General features: G+C 51.3%; 1 protein-coding gene across 2 annotated transcripts in view; it reads right to left on the bottom strand.

Annotated features, from left to right (window-relative positions):
* Positions 1-11,406, bottom strand: part of SLC24A4 (solute carrier family 24 member 4) — a 193,818-nt gene that overhangs the window by 5,050 nt on the left and 177,362 nt on the right. For both annotated transcript variants that reach the window (XM_006155808.3, XM_006155809.3), the window contains exons 14-16: positions 4,374-4,488; positions 1,228-1,340; positions 806-871 (exon numbers count right to left, since the gene is read on the bottom strand). In XM_006155808.3, the coding sequence (XP_006155870.1) occupies positions 806-871; positions 1,228-1,340; positions 4,374-4,488 (294 nt within the window). The remainder of the gene's footprint in view (positions 1-805; positions 872-1,227; positions 1,341-4,373; positions 4,489-11,406) is intronic.

Below are 11,406 nucleotides of genomic sequence, written 5' to 3'. Positions count from 1 at the left end.
AAAAAAGCCTCTCAAAAAAAAAAAAAAAAAAAAAGACAGACCAACCTGGGTTCAAATCCTAGTTTTGGTATTTCCTAACTCTGACCTTGGGCAAGTAACTTAAGCTCCCAGCCTTGATTTCTTCTAGAAAATGGAATGATAACAGTGCCTCGCTGGTCAGGTGGTTTTAAGGTTCAGGTTAAGTCACGTAGGAGAGAGGTGCCTCGCACAGCCCTGGACACGTGGCATGGTGGGGAAGGGAGCCTCAGTATCGGCCATGTGTTGTGCTCAGGCCTGTCGGGCCTCCATCTGCCAGCGCAGACGGCTGGGGAGGACTGCCTTCCTACTGGCACTGAGAGGCGACCAGATGAGGAGCAGGATGAAAGGAAATGCCATTCCCTGTCTCTGGCAATTTCTTACTCATTCAGACTGATGGGTGCCAGCACTCCTGGAGAAGCTGGGCGTGCGGAGTGGCCAGGTGCTGCTGCAGTGGGAATGCTGGGCTGGGAAAGCCCTGGGTTTGCATGCTGGGACTTCTCTGAGCACTCCAGGAGTGTGTGCGCCTATGATCTGGGCCAGCGGAGCCTGGGTGTGGGGGGGGACCATGGCATGAAGACCCTGCTGGGGGGTGCTTTCTCTTTGTTACTCTCATTCTCATGGAAGAAAGAAAGAACCTTTTTAGAAACTGGGTTTGGGAGTCTCAGCTTTGTCCTTCACTTCTGGGGGACATCGCAGGGAGGGGTGCTGGGAGTCCCGAGAGCGACAGGGCAGGGTCAGATGAAAAGCAGCACGCCCAGGGCATCTGCCGGGGGCTGTGAGAACTCACGGTGAGCGCGACGGAGCCCAGCAACAGCACCACGGAATACACCAGACCGCGGCTGTTGATCTTCACCTGGAAAAACAAGACAGACGTACGCTGAGTCTCCGGGCTCTCGGGCCTCCATCCTGAGGCTACTCATTCCCTCATCAGGAAAACACAGGTGAGCCGGGAAGTGTGGATTCCAGCCTGGACTCTGCTCCCCTGGGAGACTGGCCAGGTCAGGGATGGGCACGCTGGCAGGCTGGGTGAAGCATGCTCGAGGACCTCTTACAGGCATGGGCTCCCTCTGCAAATACCCTTCAGGGACACTGGGTGCCAGGGAGAAGAGGTGGCGACCTCCCAGAGCCCTGGGCTGACCCGGGCCAATGCTGCTACCCTTCCCTGTCAGGTCATCCGTCTTGCCTAGCTAGGAGGGGAGAGAAGCCTACCGTGGACCCGTAGTTAATAACCATGGTCTGCAGGCCCCAGGGGATGCCGAGTCCAACCAGGATGTCAAACACGTTGCTTCCTATGGTATTAGAGACCGCCATGTCGCCCAGGCCTGCGGGGACAACCAACACATTTCCTTCATTAAGAGCAGGCAGCCGGAAACCCGAGTGCTCTCATAACTATCCGATCGGTGCTGTTCCTTAGACGGGAATTCCTCTTCACGGGCCCTAATCCCTAAAACTTTCTCAGAGGTTGAAGATCCACTCCCTTCATGAAGTTTCAAAAGGGGCCTGTTAAGGGCTGCACTGTGAACCCTGAAATCCAGATGTTGGAGTTCTGACCCCTAGTACCTCAGAATGTGACCATATTTGGAAACGGGGTGTTTTCAGGGGTGTCAGGTTATGATGAGGTCAATGATCCAGTAGGACTGGTGTCCTTACAAAAAGGAGGAATTGGGGGGCCAGCAGGTGGCATAGTGGTTAAGGTGCTGGACTGCCACATGGTCGACTGTGGTTCCAGTCTTGGATCCTGCAGCTTGAAACTCATGCCAGCACATGCGTGTTAGTGCCCAAAATCACAAGAGGAGACTGGAGGAGAAGGAACTGTGGCATGGTCATCTCCTCGGGGTGGGTGATTTCTCACTTTCTGTCTCTCTCTTTGCCTCTGGCAAGCACACATAAAGGGAGGAATTAGAGCACAGGAAACAGGGAGAGCACTGGGGAAGCGAAGTGGGCCCAGAGGAGAGCTGAGGAGGGGCCTGGATCAGATGCCTCCCTCACGGCTCACAGAATGAACCAACTTTGCTGACATCTCGACCGTGGACTTCTAGCCTCCAGAACTACGACACAATAGGTTTCTGGGATTTTTGGTTTAATTTTTTGCCATTGGGTGCTTGTGCTTGTTGGAGAGGGACAGAGAGAGACAGAGAGGGAAAGCGAGAGATCACCCCCTGGGGGATGGCCATGCTGCGATCCTTCTCCTCCATTCTCTTCTCAGGATTTTGGGCACGAACATGCCCATCAGGTTTTTCACGTTGCTGGTCCAGAACTCGAACCACAGAGTTGGCCCTGTGGGATCTAGTACCTTAACCCCCACGCCACCAGCGGGCCCAGGGTCCTGTTCTTTATGTCACCCAGGCTGTAGTCACAACAGCCACAGTAGACGAATACCGGGCTCTTCCTTATTGCTCTGCCATGTTCATCAGTGGATGTTCCCAAGGGTCCTGTGAGCTTTGCCTCATTAATCCTCCCATTACCTGGGGCGGGGTGTGGGGTACCATCTTCACGAGGGAGACGATAAAATGGAGGCTTGGGACATGCCCAAGGCCACATAGTTGTGAGCGGCCCAGTTTCAGGATGCCTGGTCCAGCATCAGTATGCCACGCCATGGTGCACACTTGTCCCCCAGACACGGCAGCCACCACCCTGACTAGGGCCGTAGAGCAGTGGCCGTATGCCCTGGTCGTTCTGAAGGGTGAACTCTCCAACCAGACTAGGAGCATTTCAGAGCTGGTGGCCACGTCATTGTTCTTCCCTGCCCCACTCCCCTGTCCAACATCATGCTAAACACATGCTCTTCATGCCTGAGGGTTATGACAAATGAGAGTACTCTGATAAGTGAAACTCACGCTGGCTGCCACCTGCCCTAACCTGGCTGCTCAGCCATGTCTGACACGATGTCGTCGCCTGGCACACGCACAGGTGTTTGTGGGATGAACGTGAACACGATCGCCTGGACACGCGATTTTGCTTCAGCGTCTGGACGCATGGCCCATCTCTGCCCACCACCCGTGAGGACAGGGTCCCACATGGGGCAGACACACTCCTCCCTGCTGGCCCTGCTTAGTCCTGGAAGCTTAGTGCTGCTGGGGCGGCATCTCCTCTCAGCGCCCAGCCTCCGCGGCAACTGCTTTAAACCTTACACCTGGGAGGAGACAGGCCCTGACTGGAATCTGCAAACGTGATTTTAGGTGGAAATAAAATCTTCATGGATGTAATCAAATGAAGATAAGGTCATGCTCAATTAGGGCGGGTTCTGACCCAGGGACTTGGGAGTGTCCTTAGAAGAAGACGGAAGCCTGGATACAGAGACACGCAGGGAGGAGAATGTCACGTGAAGATGGAGGCAGAGACAGGAGTGACGTGCTATAGGTCAAGGAATGCCAGCAACCACCGGGAGCTAGGGAGGGGCCAGAGGGGTTCTCTCCTGTGGCCCTCAGAGGGAGCGTGGCCCTGCAGACACCTTGATTCCCAACCTCCAGCCTCCGGAGCTGTGAGATAGTGGGTGGAGTCGCGGTCCTTGTTATGACCGTCCTAGGAGATGAATACACTCACTTCAAAGGTCGCCTGATCCAGTCCCATTCCCTCAGCTGCTGTCCCCGTTCTCCGTAAGGCCCTGCCTTCCCCAAACATACTCTGCACTCCCTTGTCCTCATCGTCTGTTTTCTCACCCACTGGCCAGCCCTTCAACCCTTTCTCCTACCCTGGAGAGACAGGACGTCCTAGGCCTCTTCCCAAAGCTGACCTTTCTCCTTGAGCTCTTCCCTCTTCTCTCTCCCAGGAGATTTCACTACACTTCCGCCCATCCTCCCCCCCCCCCCCCACCATTAGAACACCGCCACGCGCGCAAGCCCCCCGAACTTGCAAGCTCTGAGCTGCGAGAAAGGTCCATGGAAGTCCAGGCTGCAACGCTCTGCCCAGCAGAGGAGCAACAGCTGATCAGGCCAGACTGCGGAGCTCTTTCATCCTGCCCAAGCCTGTCCTTACCTCGTCTAGCCCATGCTCCTTAGCCCCAAATCAAAGCCTCATTCATGTCCTAGAAGTCCAAAAGGAGTGGGAAAGGGCTGGATGTACAGGGGGCGCTCTCTCTGCCTTTCTAGCACCAGCACGCAGCCGGCTCGGTGAAGTCCGAGCGTGGGCTGTGTTCAGCACCACAGTGAGCAGTGATCTCAGAATAGGCTGGTTTCGATACCACTGCTCCGGCGAGGCGGCGGGTAGGCCTGAAGGAGCTCATCTTGGTAGCACGGACTCCATGGATGGGGTAGAACACGTGACGCCATCTGGAGACCACGGTTTTCTCTGCAGCAGGAGTTGACAACTCCCAGTCCTAAGACCCAGAGCAGTGGGGGCCGAGGCGTGGTCCCTACCTTGTCTCGCCACAATTAAGCTGGCCATGCAGTCTGGAACGCTCGTCCCTGCGGCCAGGAAAGTAATGCCCATGATGACATCGGGGATCCCGAATGTGTATCCGATGATAGTCACCTGCAGATAAGGGGACAGGAAGTCACATGGAACAACCCTTGTTCCTGGAAACTGCTTAGCCTGAATATTTTCTTTTTTCATTTAGGTTTTGCCATAGGGCACACACACTAGCCAGAGACAGAGAGAGGAGAGAGAGAGAGAGAGAGAGAGAGAGACAGACAGACAGACAAAGTGTGAAATCAGCCCCAGAAGGATGGCCATGCCACAATCCCTTCCCCTCCACTCTCCTCCTGGAATCTTGGGCACACATGCACAGTGCCTGACATGATTTTTAAGCTGCTAGGTCCAGGACTTGAAACACAGCCAGCCATGTGGGAGTCCAGCACCCCACACCACCTTCTAGCCCCGGCTCAGACATTCTTAACTTGAATATGGTGTTGTAAAGCATACAAAAATCTGGAACATGACTTTATTTTAAGAGCATCTGTTGAGTGTCTTTTTCCTTAATTATATAAGTAATACATATCCACTGTTTAAAATAAAGTTTAGAAAATAAAATGAGTTATTAATTTCTCAAGACCCCATAGACGACTACTATTAACATGTTACATCGGCCAGGGATTCTTGAAGGACTTTTCAGAAATCTGCCACAAGGCTTGTCAAAGTGCAGCCTGCCAGGCCTGCCCTGAGTTTCTGATTCTGGAAGTGAGGCCCGAGAATTCGCACCCTTGAAAAGCTCCCAGGCGGATGGGGTCCTGAGGCTGCCAGTTGGGCACCACATCTGAGGACCACTGCTTTAGAATATATCCTTGACTGGGCTGGTCCATGGCCTAGTGGTTAAGGGAACCAGATCCCACATGGTCAATGGCATGGTTCAAATCCCAGCCCTGGAAGTTTGAAAAACACACTAAGCATGTGTGTGTGCGTGCCAAAAATCCTGACAGGATGGAGACGTGGAGGAGAAGGGATTACAGCGTGACCTTTCCCTGTCGGAGATGCTTTCTCCTTCTGTCTCTCTCCAGTAAGTACGTGTGCCCTCTAGCCAAACTAAAAACAAATGATAGATCTATACCTTTACCTAGCTCCTTGACCTTCTTTCTGGTATGTTAGGAAAAAAATGAAATCAGGGGCTGGCAGGTAACGTGGTGATTTAGGTGCTGAATTCCCACATGGTGGACCACGGTTCGAGTCCCAGACGTGGTGGCTTACTTTCTCACTTTTCCTCTGTCTCTCTGTCTCTATCTGGTGGGTGCGTGTACCCTGTAGCAAATTTAAACATAACACAAAAAGAGTAATTCTTTGAAAAAAAGAAAAAATGAAATCAGATTAGACCATCCACATCTATTTGTAACTATTTCTTGAGATAATACAGTGTGACCACCTTTCCACCTCAATTACCCTGCCACAGCCCATTTGAAAGTGATGCTTAGGTCTCGCTGCATGGCTATGAAGCTTTAGCCAAGCCCGCACTATCGGGTAATCAGGTAGTGTCTATTTTGCGCATGACATCACGGACATGACAAGAGCATTTAGGGAGCACTCACTGTGTACGAGGCACTCTACGCGGCATCTCACTTCTTTTTTTTTTTTTGGAGAGGTTTTTGCTATAGGGCACGTGAGCTTGCCAGAAAGACAGAGAGATACAGAGAGATAGAAAGTGAGAAATCAGCCCTCCCCCCACCCCAGGGGATATGGCCACGCTGCAGTCCCTTTTCCTCCATTTTCCTCTTGGGATCTTGGGCACGCACGCACACGTGCCTGGTGTGAGTTTAAGCCACCAGGTCCGGGACTCGAACTGCAGTCGACTACAACATGGGAGTTCAGTGACATAGCCATTATGCTAATTGCTGGTCCCGGCATCGGCATCTCATTTTCATAATCTCACCTACTCTATTATTTGCCACCCACTGAAGAGGGAGACGCTGCTGTCATGCCATCTAAAGGTCAGAGAGGCAGAGCCACAAAGCCTGCAGGCACACAGCTTGTGAGCTACAGAGCAGGGACTCCAAGCCAAGTGTCTCCAACTCCATAGCCTGCCCTCCAGCCAGTCCCTCACGCTGTCTGTGTGTCTATCTTTGGCTTTTTGTCTGACTACCTCCTCAGGAATAATTTCAACATATAAAACTGCTGGATCAGAGCATACGCATGATTTGATTTTATTTTGCCAGAGGGTGTATATGCGTGTGCTTTCTCTCTCTCTCTCCCTCCCTCTGTCTCTCTCTCTCTCGATAGAGAGAAAGCATCACCCCTTCCTCAATTAGGGCATAACCACATTGCAGCCTCTCTTGCATTTCTCCGTCCTGTTGAGAGGGGCATGCAAGCAATGAGTCTGGTGTGTTTTTCAAGTCACTGGGGCCAATATCTGAACTGTGTGGTTGCTCATGTGGAATCCAGCTCTTTTACCACTAGGCCACAGGTTGGCCCGGGTAGGTAGGCTCTTAAGGATCCTGACACACATTCACATATTCTGCAAATAAACGACTGACACTTGAGAGATGGTTGGAGTCCAGAGTAGCAGCCAGGTGGAAAGTTCTAGAAGCATTTGAATCAATCCATTCAAAATGCCCTCTGTTTTGGCTTATCTCTCCATCTAGAAAACAGGGACGGGGCACTCGTTAGGGTTGTGCACATCTTGGCTAGTGGTTTCAGTCTTAGCAAAGGGCTGTGTGACTTTGAATAAGCTGGTCCGCCTCTCTGAGCCCCAGATCCCTCTGAACAATGGACTTGTTAATAAGGACTAAACAAGAAAATGTAAGGTGACAGTGCCTGGACTGTGCCAGATACTCTTAGCTTCTCCTTAGTTTCCTTAGTTATCCCTCCTCTTCCCATCACTTGTGTGTCCTCTGCAGGGGCAGAGAAAATGAGGGTGATCAGATTCAAAGGGCTCTGGGAGCCCTGGATGAAATGTGCTTTCAAAGTGCAAAGCTCAGCCTTGGCCTATAGCCATGTGGACTACAGCGTCTCCGTATTAGGAAGAAGTTTTCAAAGAAGTTTGAAGATCCTCCCCCCTAAGAGAATGCTCAATCCAGCATTAGCAGGTTCATCTCTCCTGTTCTGGGATGGAGAAGGCAGCTCCGTGTTCTCAGACCACAATGCACTGGTGAGATTTCCATGGGTCATACAGAGAGGGAAACCCATGGGAGGACCTGGAAAAACAACTGGTCTACCCATGCTTAAAACACACTGCTTGCCAAAGGCAGAGGGGCCTCTATGAGCAAACCAGGCTTAGCTGACACACTTCTTTCTTTTCTTTTCTTTTTTTTTTTTGAGAGGTTTCTGCTATAGGGTGTGTGCGCTCACCAGAAAGACAGAGAGAGACAGAGAGACAGAAAGTGAGAAATCACCCCCCAGGGGGATGGACACGCCGCAATCCCTTCTCCTCTATTCTCCTCTCAGGATCTTGGGCACGCACGCACAGCATGAGTTCAAGCCACCGAGTCTGGGACTCGAACCACGGTCAAATACATGTGAGTCCAGTGACATAGCCATTACGCTAACTGCTGGTCCTTGGCTGACACACTTCTAACAGCAATGTCAGACATCATAGTTGCAGGAAGCTGGGTTATCTAGGAATTACTGGGCTACTCCCATTCTTTTAAATACTGAACTATGGCCAAGAAGTCAGAGGATAGAAGGAAGGAAGGAAGGACGGTTTTGTGTGTATGCACACACCACCCAGGATGTTCAGGATCAGGGACACCCCCTCTTGCTTAGGTAGAATTCAAGGCTGATACAGGCACTGTCTCCTTTAAAGATGTCTACTGTAAGGCTGGTCTATACCCCCCACACTGAGGCTGTCTGACATTCAAAATCACAGGTAATAGTGTCCAGTAATGTGGTTCCCGTGACCCAGGCCAGGCCATCTGCTGCAGCTCTGGTCCATGGCGCAGGCGGGGGTTAAGTCAAAGTGGTGAGGATGCAGTGTTACTACATGTCCTACCTCCCTGCTAATTAGCAGAATTGATGTAACACTACCATATTTTCTGTAGAGAGAAAAAAAAACTTCATATATTCGTGCATTTTATCTTCCTAATTCTCAAATCCACGCAGATGTCATTGAATTTTTTTTTCACTTGTAATTTTTTTTTAAAAGAGAATTTTGCTTTAGGACACATGCACTCGCAGGAGACAGAGAGACAGACAGTGAGAGGGAAAGTGAGAAATTATCCCCTGGGGGGATGGCCACGCCACAATCCCTTCTCCATTCTCCTCCTGGGGCCTTTGGATGCATGTGCACGCACATGTGTGCGCGCGCACGCACACACACACACACACACACACACACACACACACGTGCCTGGAGTGAGCTTCAAGCTACCAGGTCCAGGACTCAAAGGGCAGGGGACCAGCAGTTAGCGTAAGGGCTATGTCACTGGACTCCCATGTAGCTGACCGCGGTTCGAATCTCAGACCTGGTGGCTGAAACTCACACCAGGCGCATGTGTGTGCATGCCCAAGATCCCGAGAGGAGAATGGAGGAGAAGGGATTGCAGCATGGCTATCCCCTCTGTGGGGTGATTTCTCGCTTTCTGTCTTTCTGTCTCTCTGTCTCTCTCTGTCTTTCTGGCGAGCGCACACGCCCAATAAAAAGAAAAAAAACAAACCTCTCCAAAAAAATAAAAAAATAAAAAGGGCAGTTGGCCATGTGCAAGTCCAGCGACATAACCACTACGCCATCTGCTGGTCCCCACCTGTAATGTTATAAGAATGCAATTTAGTAAAAGAAATCATTGTGTCCTTTTCTTTTTCTTTTTTCTTTTTTTGGAGAGATTTTCGCTATAGGGTGCGTGCGCTCGCCAGACAGACAGAGAGAGACATAGAGACAGAAAGCGAGAAATCACTCCCCGGGGGGATGGTCATGCCACAATCCCTTCTCCTCCATTCTCCTCTTGGGATCTTGGGCATGCACGCACACGCGCCGGGCGTGAGTTCCAAGCCACCGGGTCCGGGACGCGAACCACGGTCGACTATGTGGGAGTCCATCGACATAGCCATTACACCAACTGCTGGTTCCCTCCTTTTATTTAAAATGTAAACAGAGGATGGCTTTTAATTCTATTCAGAAAAACTTACATTTGCAAATACAGTTCATTTAAGGCACATTTATTATCTGTGATTGTTATCCTTTCCTGGAGAATTTGGATAAGTAGGTATTTCCAGTTCTTCCCCTATTCCCTATACATCCCCCTACCCCTGGCCTGCCCCCATCAAGCTTCTATATGGATTTTAATCTCAGGAGCAAAGCACAGAAGCAGCCTGACTACATCTCAGGGGGGAAATGGCTAATGTTTATAGTCGTGAGTAACCAGCCATGCCATATACTGAGGTCAGGACGCCTGAGCAAGGCATTGCATAAAGACTGGGCCGACAACTCCTGGCTGGTTTTGAGAACGCCAAACCAAACCTGCTTTGGGACAGGGGTGGGTACAGAAAGGAGAGGATTAGGAGGGTCAGTAGGGCCCTAAGGGATTCAGATGTTTGAGCATCCTATCAGCTAAACCAAGACCTGGTGTTTCAGATGGATGTGCCTGGAATGGAGCAGGGGCTGGGGCGCAGTGCCTAAAGAGCTTCTGCCTCTCCTGAGGTTTATAACTTGTCCCATTAATTTTCTATTTTCTTTCTTCCTTCCTTCCTTCCTTCCTTCCTTCCTTCCTTCTTTCCTTCCTTCCTTCCTTCCTTCCTTTGAGAGAGAGATTTTCACTATAGGGTGCTTGCACTCACCAGAGAGATAGAAAGTGAGAAATCACCCACCGGGGGGATGACCACGCCATCTCCATTCTCCTCTTGGGATTTTGGGCACGCACACACACAGGCTCAGCGTAAGTTTCAAGCCACCGGGCCTGGGACTCGAGCCACAGTCAACTATGTGGGAATCCAGTGACGTAACCATTACACCATCTGCTGGTCCTGACTTGTTCCATTTATTAAAAAATAACCCGAGTCAGTCCTAAGAGTCTTTTGGGACTCAGAGTTCTAAGGGGGTTCTAAGAGAAAGGGGGGGAACAGATTGGAGCGGTGTCTTCTACCAGCTGGTGCCTTGGGAAGGTTCCGCCACAGGAACAGAAAGGCGGAGCAGGATGAGAGGTTGAAGGACCCTTATGATGATGGCTGCGCTCATGGACTCAGAGACGGATACCTGGGTTCCAATCCTAACTCCAGCACTCACTCACTGTGCAACCACGGGCAAATTACTCGCTCGCTCCATGCCTCAGTTTCTCTAGCTATAAAAGGGGATGGTAATACCTATCCCCTGGGGTTGTCATGAGGAGAAGAGTTTACATAGAGAGCTTAAGTCAGCGCCCGGCACACAGAAAGCAGAGGAGCACCCTTTGGGAGAGTGGAAAGAGCCGCCTATCCTCCTCATCATCTCCCGATTCCAGTCTATTCTTTTGCGTTCTCCTGAGAGCCTAGAAGTGAAGGGGCCCTTGGGACAAGCCATCCCTGTCACTGGCCCTGTTCATTCCATCCCAACATGCCTCAGGCTCCCTGGGTGAAGGCTCACTTCCCTCCCTCGTGTTGGCAGGCAAGAATTATGCCATATCTCAGATCCCCGGCACGCAGTGTGGTGGCAGCACCTTTGTCAAACCCCTTCTTCTTCTTCTTCTTTTTTTTATAAGAGAGATTTTTGCTACAGGGTGCATGTGCTCACTGGAGAGAAAAAGAGAGAGAGAGAGAGAGAGACAGAAAGCAAGAAATCACTCCCCAGGGAAGATGGCCACATCCCAATCCATTCTCCTCTTGGGACCTTGGGCACACACGCACACAAGCCTGGTATGAGTTTCAAGCTGCCGGGTCTGGGGCTTGAACCGCGGGAGCAAGGTAACCATTACACCATCTGCTGGTCCCTGTTGAAACCCCTTCTATTGAGAAATAAGTAGCAGTCACTAAGGTCAGTGGGGTGCCCTTAACCCAGCTCTCCCTTCTCCACTTGCAGAGGCTGGGCAGGGGCTGCTAGCCCACTAACTCCTTCTCCCGCCC

The sequence above is a fragment of the Tupaia chinensis genome, unplaced genomic scaffold (assembly GCF_000334495.1).
Source record: "Tupaia chinensis unplaced genomic scaffold, TupChi_1.0 Scaffold000469_1, whole genome shotgun sequence".
NCBI classification, from domain to species: Eukaryota; Metazoa; Chordata; class Mammalia; order Scandentia; family Tupaiidae; genus Tupaia; species Tupaia belangeri.
This window is presented reverse-complemented; position numbering and strand designations above follow the sequence as displayed.